The sequence below is a fragment of the Periplaneta americana genome, chromosome 16 (assembly GCF_040183065.1).
Source record: "Periplaneta americana isolate PAMFEO1 chromosome 16, P.americana_PAMFEO1_priV1, whole genome shotgun sequence".
In the NCBI taxonomy this organism is placed as follows: Eukaryota; Metazoa; Arthropoda; class Insecta; order Blattodea; family Blattidae; genus Periplaneta; species Periplaneta americana.
In genome coordinates, this window is record NC_091132.1 from 63,766,543 (window position 1) to 63,787,047 (window position 20,505).

The window sequence follows — 20,505 nt, forward strand, 5'->3', positions numbered from 1 at the left end:
GCAGTAACTCTGCGTTTCCATATGATGAAGAATTTGTAGAACCGATACTTTGGTACATCATAGTAATATGATAAAGCGTAAGTAATAACTTTGCCATGTTCCGTCGGACCCCGGTCATTCAGTCACTCGTAATGTGTGCACCTCTGTACTTGTGGTTGGACCTTGTGTCTACTGTCACATATACTGTGACACGATACACGAAGGTAGGCCAACAAAGGGGCACACAGTAAGTAGACCTTAAAAATGAGAGGGATTCATCCGGCATCGCAACTTGAATCCTGTGTGGATTAGTGGATGAAGCGTCGGCACGTAAAGCTGGAAACGCGGGTTCGAGTCCCGGTGCTAGAAATTCTTCAATATATGGAACGGTGTTGTAAAATTTGGATATTGCAACAACTGTTCACATTGTATGTGCAATTATTTTCCTTCAGAGTTTAACATATCTGTTTTTTTACTTGGTTATTTAACGACGCTATATATAATTTAGCGTCGGTGGAATTGGTGACATCGAGATGGTATTTGGCGAGATGAGGCCGAAGATTCGCAATAGATTACGTGACATTCGCCTTACGGTTGGGTAAAACCTCGGAAAAAAAACCCAATCAGGTAATCAATCGAAGCGGGAATCGAAACCAAGCCGAGAGCAACTCCGCAACTCCGAATCAGCAAACAAACGCGCTACCGCCTGAGCTACGACTGGTTAAACATTCTTCTTCTTGTAGTCAAACATTTAAATTCTTTTCATTATTAATTTTTGGTTTGAGTGCAGAACCTAGTGAAATGTTGCTTTGAAGTCCATAGTGAGAAAACAACCTTGTCCCGAAGAGCTGGTAAAAAGAACGAAATATAAGATTCTGTGAAAGTTATAGCGAGGTCGGGTGGAACTCTTAACACCGATTGAACAAAGTGAAAATAATTTTGACCACCTTGCAAAAAGAAAAAAAAACATGCTCTTGACTGCGAAAGGAAAAGTATTTATAAATGACGAAGACTAGTATCTGAAGAAGAGTACCAAGCGGTCATGACGAACAAATATTGGGACGTAGATTTTAGGTTTCGTTCGCTATTTAGCAAGTGGATGATTTTATGAGTTTCCTGCTGATCCGGAGCTGCGCTAGTAAGTGGGTTCGATTCTCGGTTGAACTGATTACCGGGTTGAGTTCTTTGCAAAATTTTTCCTAGTATCTAGTAGATACATGGCTAATCCTCAGCCTCATCTCGCCAAACACCACCTCCCTATCACAATAATTTTCATCAATGATAGAGCAGTGGCATAAAGAGCAAAATTAAAATTAAATATTTACAAACTTAAAATGAGAGAATCTGTTAACGAAAAATGTTCTCTTACTGCAATGAAATCTGCAGAAATAAAAGACCTTAGGCCTTATCGTACAGAATGGAGTTAGGAGATTTTGAGCTTAATTCATAGCTGAAGAAAAAATATAGAACGAGTTGATGGTTAACATACTCCAGTCATAGTATTCTACACAGAGGCCGGTGATAAAATCCACGATGTGTCAATGAATGAACATGGTGGACATGAATGGCGAAGGTAACGAGCGAATTAGCATGCAGCGCAATCAAACTTTTGCAAAGCTGTAATTAAAGCTTACAATTGAATCAATGACTAGACTTGTTCCATTCCAGCCTGACGATTAGAGAGTCAAATAAGTAAAGTTCAACAGACATTTATACGCGTTTCACTTCGCTATAGCTTTTCATTTTTTAGGTCACAACGTCAGTCGTGGCATGTTTGTAATACATTTTAAGCTCCAGTGAAACGGAAAATATGCGGAATAATCGTGGGTTTTAATGAGTGCTTCCAAAGGAAAGAAATGATTACTCGTCTGTGAACATGTGTACTCTGTATGGGAGTAAACATTGATGTATAGAGTGTTTCATGAATTCCATCCTGTCAAAAAATTAAATCACGAGGAAAAAATTTCCTTTTAGCCATTAGAAAGTCCTTAATCTCAAGCCGAATGATTGACTTACAGTTAATTTCTGTGAGTCGCATGACACGAGGGGACTATGATATATATGTTATCATAATACTGTTAGCCGCGTCTGTGGCTCAGATCTAGTGAGCTGGTATTCCATCTTTGATGCTCGGCTTGTAATATTTTATGGACAATGAAGAAGTTGTGGATTTTCTCGGGGTACTCCCGTTCTTCTCTTCTATTCCACCAACACTCTCCACTTTCCTCTCATTTAATCTATGATCTGCAATGGTTAAAAATATGCTGGGTTGAAGTCTATGACTCAGTATGAATTTTCGCCGGGCTTAGGGCTCCTAACCCTGGTGTTTAGGCTATCAGGTACACATCTGAGGAGGAACCTGACACTACGTTTAGGCTATTGAAAATATTGTCTAACATTGCTTTTAAGCTGCAAGCCGTTATTGAAAAGGTTCAAAACTACAGACTGTTTATTGAAAATGTTATCTAAAGTCACTTTTAAACTGTATACCGTTATTGGAAATAATTATCCAACTTCTCCTTTAAGCTATAGAGTGTTCTTTGAAAACATTAACTAACATATATATCCTTGTCCACCGCTGTGGTCTCGTGGTAGCGTGTTCACTCCCGAACCCAGAGGGCCGGGGTTCGATTCCCCGCTTGCGACGAGTTGCCTGGGTGAGGTTTTCTTCGGGGTTTTTCCCTCACTCCTATAGATTAATATCAGGTAACTTTATCAGGCGTATGGAACCCCACCCTCATCATTCTTTCCTTATCATTTGGATTGTCTTTCTTGGTTTTCTGATCGCGCCTGCAGCGGCCCTCCGAAGCTCCTAACGCTTTCGGCCGGTCTCCATGGATACGCTAAAGCATGATAGTTGATGACCCATCAGCGGAACCCACTCTCCTTCCGACGGGAGGGGTGGCCTACATCTCAGACCGTTGGCCAGACGGCAGGGGTGGCGTACACCTCAGACTGTTTGAGGGGGGAATGTGGGGGGCTGTTGGGGTGGAATGGTACACGGACTTAGAGGGAAGGCTGGTGCTGGAGGTTAGGTCGGTTCGGCGTGAGTGCGGCGGTTGAGCTATAACTCATCCCAGGGGCGCACAATAGACCTCAGATCGCGGTGCATAGGGATGTTCCCCTCCCGGCCTCATAGAGAGAAAAAAAGGAAGAGACTAGTGAAGTGCTTTGTGTGGAGTGTGACATTGTATGGAGCAGTAACATGGACATTACGACAAAGTGAAGAGAAGCGAATAGAAGCATTTGAAATGTGGATATGGAGAAGAATGGAACGTGTGAAGGGGACAGACAAAATAAGAAATGAAGGTGTGTTGGAAAGAGTGGGTGAAGAAAGAATAATGCTGAAACTGATCAGGAAGAGGAAAAGGAATTGGTTGGGTCACTGGTTGAGAAGAAACTGTCTACTGAAGGATGCAGTTTAAGGAATGGTGAATGGGAGAAGAGTTCGGGGTAGAATAAGATATCAGATGATAGACATTAAGATATGTGGATCATATGAGGATACGAAGTGGAAGGCTGAAAATAGGAAGGATTGCAGAAAGCTGGGTTTGCAGTAAAAGACCTGCCCTTGGGCAGAACACTGAATAATGAATGATGATTTTGATCTCAAATCCCACCAGTAAAATTTTAAATCTAACGAGCTACTCTAAACACAATAAGCTACTGCTAATGGAGACGGAAAGGAACTTAAAAGTAGATCTCCTTTTTAAAAGCATTATTTTAACTAAAATAAAACTACTTACTGGCTGTGCACAGGCATGAATGTAATTTCGTAGGGGGGGTGGGGTGGAGTCGTTTTGCTCACAGTAGCACGTTAATAATGTAATGCATGCACGTTTCATGAAAATTCACTTCCATCACTTCGCTATCTAGGTTTTTCTCTCTTTCTCATTTCCAAGTTTCATTTCATAGCATAACGCAGTATGAGCGTTCAATACTGGTTTGACCTCAGGGCTCGATATAAAAAATACACATACTGTATGAACGTATACACACCAGTTTGAAAAAACTGCTGTCGCCGGAAGCCGGTTTCCGTTACACAATATAACTTGGTTGTGCTGAGTCTGTCAGATTGACACAGTCAACGCAGGGACCATATATGCGACCCGACATAAAATATTTATGTTATACAGTATATCAGCATGCCGACTTCGGTGTATACAACATTTAAGGCGCAAAGTTTTGACACTATATGGAAGATACGGTCGTAGATTCGAATCCAGCGCAGAGCATGCCTTTGTGTCCACTGCTGTTTAGTCAACTGTCCGAACACAGGTCTGAACCTCACAAGTAACATCAACAAGAAACCACTTACGAGGCCAGGAGATAATGGGCTAGGATGGCCAATTCCATTTCCCCTCCATTGCAAACATTGTCTATTAGCTACATATTATACTAATTAGACTTCAGATGCATACAAACAATTGCTCTTCATCTGACACATATCGTCAAGTGAGATGTACTGTCTTAGAAAGAAAGCTTTGTCGCACAGATGCTTTATAAGCAGGCTTCACATGTTTGTCACAAGAGCTATATTGGATGGAGTAGTTTCTCCTGGTGCATTAATGACGTGTCCACGCCTGTGGAGTAACGGTTAGCACGTCTAGCCTCGAAACCAGGTGGCCCGGTCGGGGAAAGTTACCTGGGGTTTTCCCTCAACCTAATATGAGCAAATGCTGGGTAACTTTCGGTGTTGGACCCCGGACTCATTTCACCGGCATTATCACCTTCATCTCATTCAGACGCTAAATAACCTAAGCTGTTGATAAAGCGTCGTAAAATAACCTTAAAAAAACATTAATGACGTCAGTCAAAGGCGCAAGCAGGTTACAAGACGTCTATGTGTTATGTAGAAGCGCACGTTGTTACGTATGTTTGTATGTCGATGAGTCTATTGTGATCCCATTCAGTCATAGACGAGGTGCACCAGGAAACAAGTGGCGCCACCAATATCTACACAGCAGTTGTTTATTTCGGAATTTGCATATCTTGATTACACATTTTTGTGTAAAGAATGGTAACATATTCTTAGAATGTATATTTTTTTATCAACAGTAATCTCACTAGAGGTTTTGATTTATCTAGAGAAAATCAAAACTCGAGTGGGATTTAATTGACTATTACACGATTAGAAGAAAGTATATAACGATTAGAAGTAACAAAGTACTCCTATACAATAAAATATTAATTGGCTTACGAAAATACAACTGTCTTTAAATGTATTATTGTACCATCTCAACATTACGCTAGATGGCAGTAGTGTTTTATGATTATGTTTTCTTATCAGTTGTGCCAACTATGAAATCTTCATTGAACTCTGTGGACGGTTACTAGTCAAGAAGGCTTTGTTGATTCAGTTTCATTTTTATTAAAACATTTGCATTTCACTTCAATCGTCCGGATCCCAGTAAACAACGTCACGTGACAGATGATTTTCAATAAATCTTAGTATTAAATAATCTCTGATACGTGACTATCCATAATATCATATAGCAGAAGCTATAACAAACATAAACTAAATAATATAAACAAATGTTAGAAAAGTTTTAATTAGGGATGAGGAAATAAACAAGAAACGTTTTAATTAACTATGGTGAAATAAAAAATAAATATGAATAATTTTAAAAGAAACAATTATTGAAAGTACAATTTTCAAATTTGAATGTTTTAGTGGTTGGTGGTTCAGTTGATGTTATATTGGACGTGTGCGTAAAAGAAGTGAACTCGTTGATGTACATGGTGTATCCCTCAACTTATTCAGGATTTCCGAATGGTGCTCTTCATATATGACCAGCGATCTTTATTAATTCTTGTTCTTGAATGCCAATGCGAGTCATATTTGAAAGTGCTGTGCATCGAATGGAGTGGTTTGTAATTTTCTGTTTTTTGACGTCCAGACCAGTACAGTTTGAAACGTTGGCAAACAAAGAAACAAATGCTAGGGTAGTGATAAAAATTAACAAATGCTAGGGACGCGATAAAATTAAACAAATGCTAGGGACGCGATAAAATTAAACAAATGCTAGGGACGCGATAAAATTGTGCGATAAGCAGCCATGATTGGTTGAAAGACGTCCTTTCGTACCGTTTTATTGGTCAAAAGTAGTGTGATGTAGTAAAAGTGTAATAGTCATTGTAATAGTAGTAATTTCAATAAATAATAAGTGTAAATTATTGTTTGTATAACATAGTCTATGTATAAAACTTCTGTTCTATATTTATTATCAGATTATTGATTTTGAAATTCAATTCTAATCAATGGCGTGGAAAACATATTTGTTCAAAACGTTTCGATCGTGCAAAGCATTAAAATTAAGTTGCAGTGTTGTCATGATATGCTCCATTATATTTTACGTTCATCATAGGCCTATTGTACCGCCACTTTTGCAGTGAGCGCCAAACATCTGAACTCCTCCGTACAAGGCTATATTCCTCGATAAATTCAGCGTGACAAAAATGCGAAGCCTGTTTTTAAGTCTCAAAAAAGAGGCAGTGCGCATGATCAGATATATAACAAAATAAAACTAATTTTATTATCTCAACTAGTCGTTCTCTTGTGAACCAAGTCGCTCGTTGTCTGATCATGCGCACTGTCTCCTTTCTGGAACTTATCTGTGCGACGAAACTTTTTTCTAAGACTCTACTGCCTGATAATTGATGTACATAATCAGACAGAACCTCAATCAGAGGTGTTTTGTCCTTTACGAATGTAATATCCTGATTAGTTTTGTTAGGCCTATAGGCCCGGAGTAGTCCTGACTGAATATCAAAGGAGATCTATCATGTATGCACTTAGTATGCAAGTAACAATATTTTACTCTGCAATGCAGAAGGAGGTCCACCGCTGGCCCGCGTGGGCCCGAGTTCAAATCCTGATTGGGACAAGTTATCTGACTGAGGTCTTTTTTTCCGAGATTTTACATCAACTAATTGAAGCATAATTGCTGGATAAGTTCTCGGCGTTGGATTTCGGACTCATTTCGCCGTCATAATTAAATTTCCTCTCTTTCATCTCCATTTCTTTCCCATATTTCAGGCTTGCTTCGACGTAGAATCGGCTGCAGGATCCAGTGGTATGCGGTCATTAGTTACTGGTAGTTGTGCTATGAACAGTGGGCTCTGCCCTGGGGCTTATAGTGCTTGGGACCTAGGGTTGAGGGACGGCGGTATGCCTATGCAAGAAAGGTAAATTGATTCTTTAGGCTGTGAGGAGTTCAGTGGCGGCCCGCAGGGGAATGTGTGACGCGGGGGGCCTTGGAGAATACACACCATTCTATTACGGGTAGTACAATGGGCCAATTCAAGAGGACTACGTGCAAGGGCAGCCCGTGCTTCTCCCCTCAAAGGGGGACTAGAGATGTATGTTAAAGGAAACAAAGAAATATTATTCACTGCAACCGCCTAATTCACTCCGATTAGCTGATTACGGTCTCCCGCTTGTTGGTTTTCTGTGCGTGTCAAAATAATTATATCTGTAATTATTTTCTATAACCTAGTATAATTTAATATAATTCAGTATTTTCTTACCTCATAATTTAATTTAAACACTTCATATATTTTGTGTAATACTGAGCGATTTCCCTTAAGAGATGGATGGGGAAATCTACAGTATGCAGAATATACATACCAGTAAATTGAATATTCATGAACCTAAACGAGAACTTTGAGAACGAGGTGCACGAATAAAAAAATAGATAAAAGAAAAAATAGGAACTTTGTCGAATGTTAATATTACCTCTTTAATTATTAGTACTGTAAGTGGATATGCAGCCACCAATGTGTTTCTTTTTTGTAGGGAAGGGACTATTGAGATTGAATTCCTTGTATTTTTTCTCTAATTGCAGAAATATCAAATTAATGCAATGTTTGATAAGATGATACAATATGATCGCAGTAGTGTCACGATTATAAAACATGGTTTTAATAATTAGTCTACAGCACATTAAAAACATTATTCACGAAATGGATTTGACTATGAATCGTCCTGGATAATAAACATCCCAGTTAATCGAGAATTCACTGCAGGCGTAAACTTCGGAGATTCCTAGACGTACTGAATATAATCTAAGCTAGGCCCTAACATAGCTTGCTGTCGGGGTTCCATAATTTTTCTTTCCCCTCTTCCAAAATGAAACTGTAGCCAGCAATTCCTTACTTGAATTAGTTATTTTTGTTCAACAAATTTCATTTTCGAGGCGCAATTTAATTAGTTAACTTTTTTTTAAGCTTTGAAGCATATATTCAGAATATTTTGGGACCTCAATGAAGACAAAAGGCTTTCCCTGGTTTTTACATATACGAACATAACAAAAACTTGAAATTTTGAGTTATTTTTAAGAGTATTTAATGTACTAATACACTATGTAAATCCTCAATGTTTATATACCGGAAAACAAATGCACACGCAAAGCGCATCCCTCAAAGTACACGCGCGCTATCTGTTGTTGCTAGTTCAGGATATCCCTATAAGCCTCAGTACGGCTGTAGTTATTATTTTTTTTCAATAAATTTCACTTTCGAGGCGCAATTTAATTAGTTAATTTTTTTAAGGTTTAAATCATATATCAGAGTATTTCGGGACCTGAATGAATACAAAAGGCTTTCCCTGGTTTTTACATATAGGAACACAACAGAAATTTGGAATTTTGAGTTATTTTTAAGAGTATTTAATGTACTAATACACTACGTAAATCCTCAATGTTTATATACCGGAAAACAAATGCACACGCAAAGCGCATCCCTCAAAGTACAAGCGCGTTATTTGTTGGTGCTACTTCAGGATATTCCTATAAGTCTCAGTATGGCCGACATGCAAAGGGTCGTCCCTAATCCGACCCTAGCCACCGTTACCTAACCTAACCTAACCTAGCCTAGCCTAGCTTAACCTAACCTAACCTAACCTAATCTAACCTAATCTAATCTAACCTAACCTAACAGAATTCTTCTTTCATATAAAAAAGTATTGAAAATATTTTGTCTTCTTCTCCTCCTCAAATATCTCAAATTTGTACCAGGACCCTCTGATGCCCAAGGCCTCTCACTCGAGTGGTGTCTCCCCCTATGGGAGGCCCTGTGGAAGGAATCTGAAATTAAAATGGTAGGAAAAAATAATAATCTAAAGACTATTCGTAGTTACTTACTACACCAAAAACTGAACAGAACGCGAGGAGTACTATAGCTTCAGTCAGAAGTCATCACCTGAATTTACTACAGCTAGATTACAGTTCTAAGTGAGTTATTATTGTGTCTGACATGATAAGGAAGTAGGGTGGGACGTATGCATTCAGGCGTGACGTGGTGATATACCGTTGGAAACACGAACACTTGAAGCCTTGGGTCATGAAATATTTTGACAGACTGCTCAATACAGGCGATTATTAAGTTCGCATACGAAGGTTCGCTAAATATTAAGACGGAGAACACACTGCCTCGCAAGCGAACTTGCTAAGATTCATACTCTTAAGGAGCATTTCACGTTATTCAGGAAGTTTACACCGCTCTGAGTGCTTTCAATGTAACTTTGCTGCTTTCATGATGCTTACTTGCAAGTTTAAGACGATACAACTCGAGACTCCGTAAACTATAAATATTGACTTACCTGGTCTTAACTACGGCTAGATAAACAACAATCCAACAGACTTCCTAGCGAAATTTTACGTTTCCCTGGTAGGAAGAGTCCTGAGTTTATGTTGTCACGAATTCCAGCACAGGTATTATGCCACATGATAAACATTTTGAAGTATAGCTTATTAAGTTTTAAAAACTACCTACCGTAGTTTCAAACGAGTGATGGCCGGAAAGACTTGTTTCTGGTATAAAATAGAAGTAATTCATTTTCATTTAGTGCTCTGCCCAATGGCAGGTCTTTCACTGCAAACTCAGCTTTATCCAATCTTTCCTATTTTCTTGCTTCCTCTTCGTTTCCTCATATGATCCATAAATCTTAAAGTCGTCTACTATGATCTGATATCTTCTTCTACCCCGAACTCTTCTCTCATTCCTTCCACTGCATCCTTCAGTAGGCAGTTTCTTCTCATCAAGTGACTCAAGCAATTCCTTTTCCTCTTCCTGATCAGTTTCAGAATAATTCTTTCTTTATCCACTCTTTCCAACACAATTTCATTTCTTATTCTGTCTGTCCACTTCACACGTTCCATTCTTCTCCATATCCACATTTCAAATGCTTCTATTCACTTCTCTTCACTTCGTCGTAATGTCCATGTTTCTGCCCCATACAATGGCATACTCCATACAAAGCACTTCACTAGTCTCTTCCTTAGTTCTTTTTCCAGAGATCCGCAGAAGATGCTCTTTTTTCTATTAAAAGTTTCCTTGGCAGTTGCTATCCTCCTTTTGATTTCCTGGCAAAAGCTCATGTTACTGCTTATAGTATACTCCCAGTATCAGAAGCTGTCCACTTGCTCTACTGCCTCATTTAGAATTCGCAAGTTTATCTTCTCTTTTTTATTCCTACGATCATGCTCTTCGTCTTATTTGCATTTATTTTCATCCCATACTGCTCACAGCTCTCAATTAGCTCCAGTAGCATATCCTTTAGTATCATCTCCTCTTTTTTCTTCTGCTTTTTTATTTTAGTAGGTTATTTTACGACGCTTTATCAACATCTTAGGTTATTTAGCGTCTGAATGAGATGAAGGAGATAATGTTGGTGAAATGAGTCCGGGGTCCAGCACCGAAATTTACCCAGCATTTGCTCATATTGGGTTGAGGGAAAACCCCGGAAAAACTTATACCAGGTAACTTTCCCCGACTGGGAATCGAACACGGGCCACCTGATTTCGCGGCCAAACGCGCTAACCGTTACTTCACAGGTGTGGACTCTTCTTAATGCTAACAACGAAAATGGATGTACAGGAAGTTAATTAGTATAAATCCTTGTTCTGTTTTCCTTCATGCAGATGGCAATATAGAATGTAATTAAAGAGTCTCACAATATAAAATGCGCTTTTAATTTTGTAAAAGTAAAGAAGACTTTCTTTAGAACGACAGTCATATTATAAAAACTCCTGTTGTAGGCCTACACCTAGTCTCTTTTAAAAACTCGTAGACTGGTCGTAGAGGTATTATAGGGATTTTAAAAATCTATAACATGAACATCGATTACAATATGAGTAGAATATCATATTGTTTTTGGCTTACTTGCTTTCGATTGCTTAAGTTGTTCTACGGACATCTTGATGTAAAGCTTTTGGGATGTGAGAGTAATTTGAAATTTCGTCAGTGAAGCTTCAACACTCCCCAAATTAATGCAGTATTTTGGTTCGAGATAAATGGCTAACAAATTATTATTTGCCATATTAATCAGAATTTTCACTGAACATAGCAATTGTCTGAAAATAGTAAAAACACTACGACAATTGAAACTACACAAGAAGATACCAGATTGTGGCTATAGAAATTTTTTGAGTGCTTAAAAATTCCAGAAGAGAAAAATCGTTATAATGTAATGAAACATCTTAAAAAGTAGAGTATTTGTGCTAGTGGATTCCACATCATGTTACTAAAGATGGAAAAAAGTCCAAATCTGCCGCAATGACGAGGTATGATCATATATTTTTTTACTTGGTTATTTAACAACGCTGTATCAACTACGAAGTTATTTAGCGTCGATAAGATTGGTGGTTGTGAGATAATATTTGGCAAGATGAGGCCGAGGATTCCCCATAGATTACCTGACATTTGCCTTATGGTTGGGAAAAACCTCGGAAAAAACCCAACCAGATAATCAGCCCAAGCGGGAATCGAATCCGCGCCCGAGCGCAACTCCGGATCGGTAGGCAAGCGCCTTAGCCGACAGAGCTACGCCAGTGGCTGTGATCATAGACTGATTCTCAATAATTAATAGAGATTAGAGTTAATTTAGAAATTTTCTTGCAACAACAGTCCTCAGTAGAGAAGCATCATCCAAAGTTATTCTTAGCAATACTCCTTTTGCTGAAATTAAGCTGTTATTTGACACCACAAGGATTATTCTACAACATTGAGCCTTTGAATCTCTGTTAACGATACATAAGATAATACATTACCAACTCCCCTTACAAGAGCTTTTACAATAGGTCTGAGAAATGAAAGGCGAATTTTTGCCGGTAATGTTTGTTTCTGATTTAAGACGGTGCGCTAGTGAAAGTTCTAAAATCCACAATTTTTTACCCATAGAGTTGAAACTTTACTGGATATGCATATCAATATCATAATCATACATTGAAAATTTGAATCTTTTCTCATAAACACTATAATTTCTTCAATGTTCCAACATTAATAAAAAATAATACTGCATTACGTAAACAACGTAACAATAAAACTATGCTGAATACAACAAATCCATTTCACAACAGAGATATTAATGAATAAGTATGCCAAGTTTCATCACTCTACCTTTAACTAATGAAAAATAAAATGAATACTTGTCGTAGAAAACGTAGAAAAAAAAATTTTATTAGATAATTAAATTTAAGATAACATTTTCATGAAAAATACATTCTTAGCGCGAAAATAAAAAAAAATGATAAAAGTTGCCAAAATTCTAATATTTTCAGTAGCGTATTGCCTTAACATAACGCAGGCCAAAAAAGGCTGATGGAAAAAGTATTGCAGGGTAATATATTTTAAAAGCGATCAAGAGATGAAAGACGTCTGCTTCTCCACATCGTAGCTCGTGAGATGCACAGCAAGTGTTTCAGAATGGATAGAGAATTTTAAGAAGTGAAAATAAAAAAGGACATCATACCGTCACCAGCCTCTAATTCTCAAGAATGCAATGAGTGTACGATATTTTGAAACAGTCACACACGCACACACACACACATACATCATCCAATTTATTGTATGGGATTTGTTATATTTTGTGTATCCTCAGCTATAAAATATAATCGATAATAATTAATGTATTTTATAAAGTGCTCTTACGCGTACATAATCGGCAATTACACACATGTATATATATATATATATATATATATATATATATATATATATTTGTTGGCTTAACCATTTGATTTTATTTTAGTGATGTTCAAGTTATATAGGACTACATATACTCGAAATATTTTGGAGAAAATGAGTAATGAAGAACAAATACACAATAATTTATTCCACTTTGCACAAAGTGCTTAGCCACCGGCGTGGCTCAGTCGGTTAAGGCGCTTGCCTGCCGCTCTGAAGTTGCGTTCGGGCGCGGGTTCGATCCCCGCTTGGGCTGATTACCTGGTTGGGTTTTTTCCGAGGTTTTCCCCAACCGTAATGTGAATGCAAGGTAATCTATGGCGAATCCTCGGCCTCATCTCGCCAAATATCATATCGCTATCACCAATCTCATCGACGCTAAATAACCTAGTAGTTGATACAGCGTCGTTAAATAACGAACTAAAAAAAAAAAAAACAAAGTGCTTTGGTCAATTGGTCAAATGCTCGAAGTCCGAGTAAGAGGACTCATATCTTAGCCACAAAAAAAAATAGTATTATTTGCAGGTTTACGAGTAATACTAGCCATTTCTATCAACACACTCTGGTTCCAATCACATCGAGGCAGCCAAATATATTTATTTGAACATCGCTAAAGTATAATTATAAAATAATGTAGAGTCCTCGTTTTGGAATAAATCTTCGTTAACGAGATTCTGACAAATCAATAATAGAAAAAACCTCAGTGACATCGATGTAAAGTCAATCAGATTAGCTTTTTGGTCAAACTACACTAGTATATATTGACACCAATAATGTTTATGATAATGTATAACTTTTTCAAGCGTTCAGATTTATTAGATAGTTAACAGATGTTTATTAACAACTTATATGGCGTTTCTCTTCCCCTTCATGTAGTTTCAAGTGGGTACGATATTTATTTTATTTTAGGCGGTTATTTAACAACACTTATGAATCAGTACGTTATTCATCGTCGACAGAATTGGCGTTAGTGACTTGATTCGCCATGGGATTACATGTCATTCGTCTTATAGTTGGAGAAACTTCTGAAAAAAACACAAACAGGTATCACCCCAAACAGGGACCGAACCACTCCCGAACACAGCCCCGGAACAATAGTCAAACGCGATATCGTTTGAGCTACTTCGGTGGCTGGTATGATATCAATATTCAAATATTTTACGAATAGGCCTACGTCTTTTACACAGCTACAATACTTTTTGAATTGTATAATAAATTTATAGTGTTTGGTAGCAGCACAACACTTCATACATGTTCCGTAGTCATTCTTATTTCCCTATTACTTAAAAGAAGGCTTTCATTACATAGAAAAGAACTCATACGATCTTCAAGCTATAAATTTGGGGAATATCCTAGGGAATTTCAAAGAGTCAATCAACAAGCAATATGGAGTGTGAATTAAAATGTTCATGTTGTCTTTTGAAGCGCATGTGCAAGATTTATTTTGCTCGACGGATTAAAAATGAAGTGTCAACTGAAATATTAAATTATAGTTTCTTTTGGAGTTTATGAGTCATATCGACGTTTAATTCAAATTTTATAGGCTACTTTTTTTTTTTTTTTTGGAAACCAGTGTAATGAGATAATGTGTCAACAATACATAGAAAACTAAAGAAGTGTATGTAATATTTGTGGACCTGGAAATAGCTTTTGGTAGAGTGGATTCAGATAAATGAAGCTGTGCTAGAAAGAGTGGGTGATTTATTTATTTTACTGGGTTATTTTACGACGCTGTATCAACATCTCAGGTTATTTAGCGTCTGAATGAAATGAAGGTGATACTGCCAGTGAAATGAGTCCGGGGTCCAGCACCGAAAGTTACCCAACATTTGCTTGTATTGGGTTGAGGGAAAACCCCGGAAAAAATTTCAACGAGATAACTTGTCCCAACCGGGATTCGAACCCGGGCCACCTGGTTTCGCAGCTAGACGCGCTGACCGTTACTCCACAGGTGTGAACAAAGCGTTGGTGATGAATGAATAATGGTGAAACTTATCAGGAAGAGAAAAATAAATTGACTTGGTCACCGGCTAAGAAGAATCTGCCTACTGAAGGATGCATTGCAAGGAATGGTGAACGAGATAAAAGTTCGGGACAGAAGAAGATACCAGATGATAAAACAACATTAATATATACATGAATCATATAAGAAAACTAAGAGGAAAGTGAAAAATAGGGAATAGTGGAGAATGTTGGGCTACACACCTGCCCTTGGGAAGAAAGCTGTGAATGAATGGATGAATGAATGAATGAATACTCTTAGTATACAAAATTCACTACTATGAAACGTCTGTCTTTTGCATTTCAATTTCTATAACTGACAACTTTATGACAAACTCCACGAGCCGCCACTCCTTACATTGTTATGGAACTTCCTTGCAAAGAAAATGTTCTGCTTTTTTGGACTGATATCGACATTTAGACGAAATGAGGAAAGGTGTGAATACAATAAATATGAGAATTGATGTCGAAATGCAATAAAACCGGAATCACTGTACCGCTCAGCCAGAAAACGGGACATCTGAAATCGTAGTCTCAAGAATTTCTAGTATATAGAACAACGACCTTGCTTTCTAACCTTAACTATTAACACGAAGTGAGAGAATGTATAGATATAATAGATATGACGAATAGCCTACAAGTGACGCACAGGAGTATTAGAAAGATTAATTTTATCGCTAAACAGAAAACGAAACAGCAAGAGTGTCCTAGATTGGCAGGACTATCTGAGAGAAACTGTCCTGTTAGTTGGATTTGATTAACACAAATAATGAGAAGGTATATCTGAATAGATTGTGAAAAATGAAGTCTACGTGATTGTGAACTTATTTTGAATATTATACTCTATGTACCAGAGGATTCACTCTACTTCTAAATAGGAAATGAAACACCAAGAGTAACTTACACTGCCGAGAGACTTCCTGGTAAAGGAACTGCCCTGCTTGTTGGATTTGCTAGACTTGGAGATCTTGGAGTCGACACTTCCGCCTTGATGGGAGTGGTGCGAGTATCTGCTGAGGGCGAACACTTCCGCTAGCCGCGAGCGTGTGGGCTTGGTGTTGCCCGAGTTCTTTGAGCTGGAACTTGTCTTGGGAGGTGCGGTGGCCGTGATGGGCGACACGACGGGGCTCTTGGAGCCAGCGGTGCTGTTTCTGCGGTCAGGGAATACGAGGTGCTCGATGTTGGGCGTGTAGCTGGGGTCGTTGCGCACCAGTTCCTGTAGCAGCTTGCTGGCGCTCCCACTGCTGCCACCATTGCTCCGTAGTAGCTGAGCATTGCTGTAGCCCCGTCGCTTCCCGCTCGACTTGCTGCCGCTGGAAGTCGATTCTGCTAGCTGCAGAAGTCGACTCCGGTGTTGGCGGATGCTGACGTCGTCACGGCTCATCATGGTGACATCGACTTCAGGGAACGAACCTCAACATCCTGCAGACATCAAAACATCAACTTGTAACACAATAATTTATTTTAAACAGAGTTAACAAGGCATTGCGATAGTTATATCGTACTTTATGTAATGATCTTTTAAAATGAAATGTTTATACTGGAGAGTTAAATAGAAAAATAAATGTTACGGAAATTTCAAGATCTGACGTCACTTGCTTAGCAACGGCGATGAATTTATGTCACACTGTTCTGGCGTAACCTCCTTAGTAACGGATCATACTATAACATTGTTACGGTGTTTGCTAGGGGGATGGACTTAATTAATTGAGCCGTTCAGAGCAAAAATGGGTAATGAGGGTTAAAATAAACATTCTGTAAAATACAGCGCAAAGTAGCAATTAATATTCAATTTATTTAAACTATTAATAGTCAGCGGAGAGCAAGAAGGCCATATTAATTGCTATTTTGCGCTGTATTTTACAGAATTTTTACTTTAAACCTCATTACCCAATTTTGACTTACACCACTTTTGCTCTGAACTGCTCAATTCTTGTATAAATTTAATTGCTTATTTCTGTCGTCATAGATCCATATTAACGGCTTTCCAACAAACCAATTCGCATAAAACACAGTAATTTCTCTGTAAATACTTCTACTGATATGTGGTACAGCTGTCAAAAGAAAAAGTGGCCGCTCTCCTGAGACAATGTTCCCTTCGGGTATCTTCGCTACAATTCGGAGACAGGCGATGTTACATGTTGTTGGATCACGTTGCCTGATATCTACAGTTATAATTGAAGTATACTGTGTGTTATTCGATAGCATAATGGTAGCGTTCAGGCCTCTTATTCATGAGGTCCTGCGTTCGACTACAACCTCGTGCTTTTTATGTCCTTTTTTTTGTTCTGTTTTTGAGAGAGACAAACTATACATAATGGCTCCTTTCTCTTTTATGATTATTTTAGTAATTAACATCAGGTTCATTAATATATTATGCCATGACTTTATCATTATGATATTGTGGCTGCAAATGGAAAGAAAAAAGATTTTATTCTGAATAAAAATATCTTTCGTGGCATAAACAAAACAAATTTACTGGCGTCGGCCTTAAAACATTCAAACAATTAAGCGTTCAAAAAACAAAACAAAAAGCCACAATTCAATATTTAGTCTATCTTCCTCTTATCTTGATCATCTTGCAGTCGAGTGGGCATGGAATCGACTAGTCTTTGCAAATGGCGAATGTTCTTAGATACGATATTCCAGGCATTCTGAACATACCCACATAGATAAGTGTTCTGTCCATGGGCAGGTCTTTCATTGCAAACCCAGCAATCTCCAATCTTTCCTATTTTCTGCCTTCCTCTTAGTCTCCGCATATGATCCACATATCCTAATGTCGTCTATTATTCTTTTCAACCAGAGACCCAACCAATTACTTTTTCTCTTTCTAATCAGTTTCAGCATCATTCTTTCTTCACTCACTTTTTCAAACACAATTTTATTTCTTATTCTGTCTGTCCGCTTTACACGCACCGTTCTTCTCCACATACACATTTCAAACGCTTCAATTCGTTTCTCTTCAATTCGTTTCGTAATGTCCATGTTCCTTCCCCATACAATGCCACACTCCACACAAAGCACTTCACTAGTCTCTTCCTTAGTTCTTTTTCCAGAGGTCCGCAGAAGATCCTTCTTCTTCTATTAAAAGCTTCCTTTGTTCATGTTTGCAGTTTTCTTGGGAAGGATAGGCCTAAATGCAGTAACATCCCGTTGCTTTCCGCACACCACTATCTCTTTCGCATCTTATTAAATTCCAGGGAGCCCAAGCGTGGAGATGAGGAGAGTGGATTTGACTAATTGGGCCCTCCGGACTTCACCGAAAGTCACGGCAAGGGTTAAATATTAATTCTATCAGGATGTTTGACCCGGTCAGAGACCGGGAAATCTCAATTAGCCTTTGCCCCCAGCATCCTGGACTAGCTTCTACGAATCATCAGAAAATCTTAGAGTGTGATTGGGCCAATTTTTCCGAAAATGTTTCCACGCTTTTGCTCTCGTAGCTCAGCGGACGAACGTCGGAATTTAGATGTCAACGTCTCAGGTTCAATTCCTCGTTACTCCTTTTCATTTTCTTGTGGTTCAAGATAGTATAATGTAATAATAAAAAAAAAAACTAATACCAGTATTATGCAACTGGATTTTTCCAAACCTAATATTAAATTTATGTTATTTATATCGCTAAAGAACGATTACAATATAAATAACTTGAATATTATTTATACAGTATCACTAAAGAACGATAACAGGATATAAAAGATAAATATTCGTTTGTTTAATTAATATATTGCAAAAGAACAATAACAATATAAATAACGTGAATATTGTTTTATAATGCTAATGAAGGAAAACAGAATATAAATGATAACTTGAATATTATTTAAATCGCTAAAGAATGATAACAATATAAAAAACGTGAATATTATTCATATCGGAATTTCACAGATTTATTACAGATGTATTTAAGAAATTGTAGAAGAATAGTAATTAGTAACAGTGTCCTATTTATTCTTCTTGGAGCCAAATTTGTAACTTTTAAACGTGTGGTTACTATGTTGAAGTGTATGTGTTGTAACGGATGCTTGATTTGTTATGTATGTGAGTCAGTTATGGGATGCTTGATGTCGTCGCAGTGTCGTAATTATAGTTTGATTGTGTTTGTGTGACTATTGTGTATTAATTTATGATGTATGGTACGGAAAGCTGCATATTTGTGTTATAGAAGTGTTACGTATGTGTGTTGTTAATGTTTTTGTATGTTTCAAATTGATAACTGATATTTGTTTTGCAATCGCAATGCCTTATTTACGGATTGTTTATGTTTTGTTTACATCGCGTAAGCTAATTTAATTTTATTTTCCATTTCTCTTTATGCTTATCTTTTTAGTGTATAAAACTATAGCCCTAACATACATATGTAAAATAGGGCTAACCCCCATTGGAGATACAATAATAATTATTATTCATATCGTTATAATACGATAACAGAATACAAATGATGACCTGAATTTTATTCATATCTCTAAAGAACGATAACAAAATATAAATAACGTGATATCCATAAAGAACGATAGCTGGATATAAATTATAATTTGAATATCATTTACATCGCTAAAGAACGATTAAAAAATAAAATGAAAACTTAAAGAAGGCCCGAACCCACGACCTTTGAATCATTAAACAAGCACTCTACCGCTGGTCTACGAGGCGCAGATATGGAACACTTTCATAGTTCCGGAACTGCTTCTACAAGCACATGCATCGTGTAACATCGCCGCGACCCGAAGTGGACTTTGAAAATATTCGCTGTTCACGAGTGCGGCCACTTTTTTTTTTTTTTTGACAGCTGTACATATTGAATAAATGGACAAAGGAAAATAATCATTAATATAACACATAACAGTTACAGTACATTTATTATATTCCCAATCATATTCATAATGCTCATAAATCACCCATTTCTTAAAAACCTAATAACACCCAACCGATAGCATAATCGCTTCACGCAATTTAATGGATTCTATAAATTCCCAAATATTAAAAAAATAAATAAAACGGTGTTATACTATTCATAAAAATAACATGATGTACCGATAACATAGAAATTATAAAATGAAATAGTAAACAGTATCTCACACAGTCCAATGTATTTAAGTGAAATAAATCTGCATTTAATTAAATAAATAAAATAATGTTTGATTCACTCAACTGAGTGCGCTTCTTGTATAATGGCAGTTGACTTAATATAAATGTCAACATACATGTCGAAATTGGAGTCAACCACAAAGAGAAAAACACTGGAGGAGAGGGATTCGATCCGGTGCTATTGATTGAACTTCGGCGTAGCTCAATGATGAGAGCGCTTGTTACGTAGGACCAAGGACCCGGGTTCGATCCCCGGCGCGGGAGCGGTTCCTCTTCTTTAATATCAATTGTAACCATGTCATTGCTTGGAGTGAATTAAAGCATAAATATTAGCATATATGTAAGAATTTTTCCACGATTTCACATACAAGTCGTCTTAAATATTCTTGCACTATTATAAAATCGAAATGATCCCTTAACTGTGTACTTATTATATATTCTAATTTTTTCTGTGGTTGATATATGTTGACT

General features: G+C 37.6%; 1 protein-coding gene across 1 annotated transcript in view; it reads right to left on the bottom strand.

Moving 5' to 3' along the window:
- LOC138691390 (uncharacterized) overlaps positions 1-20,505 on the bottom strand; it is a 1,027,639-nt gene that overhangs the window by 206,685 nt on the left and 800,449 nt on the right. Inside the window, exon 4 of the mRNA XM_069813303.1 lies at positions 15,851-16,368. Coding sequence (XP_069669404.1) covers positions 15,851-16,333 — 483 coding nt within the window. The 5' untranslated portion in view covers positions 16,334-16,368. The remainder of the gene's footprint in view (positions 1-15,850; positions 16,369-20,505) is intronic.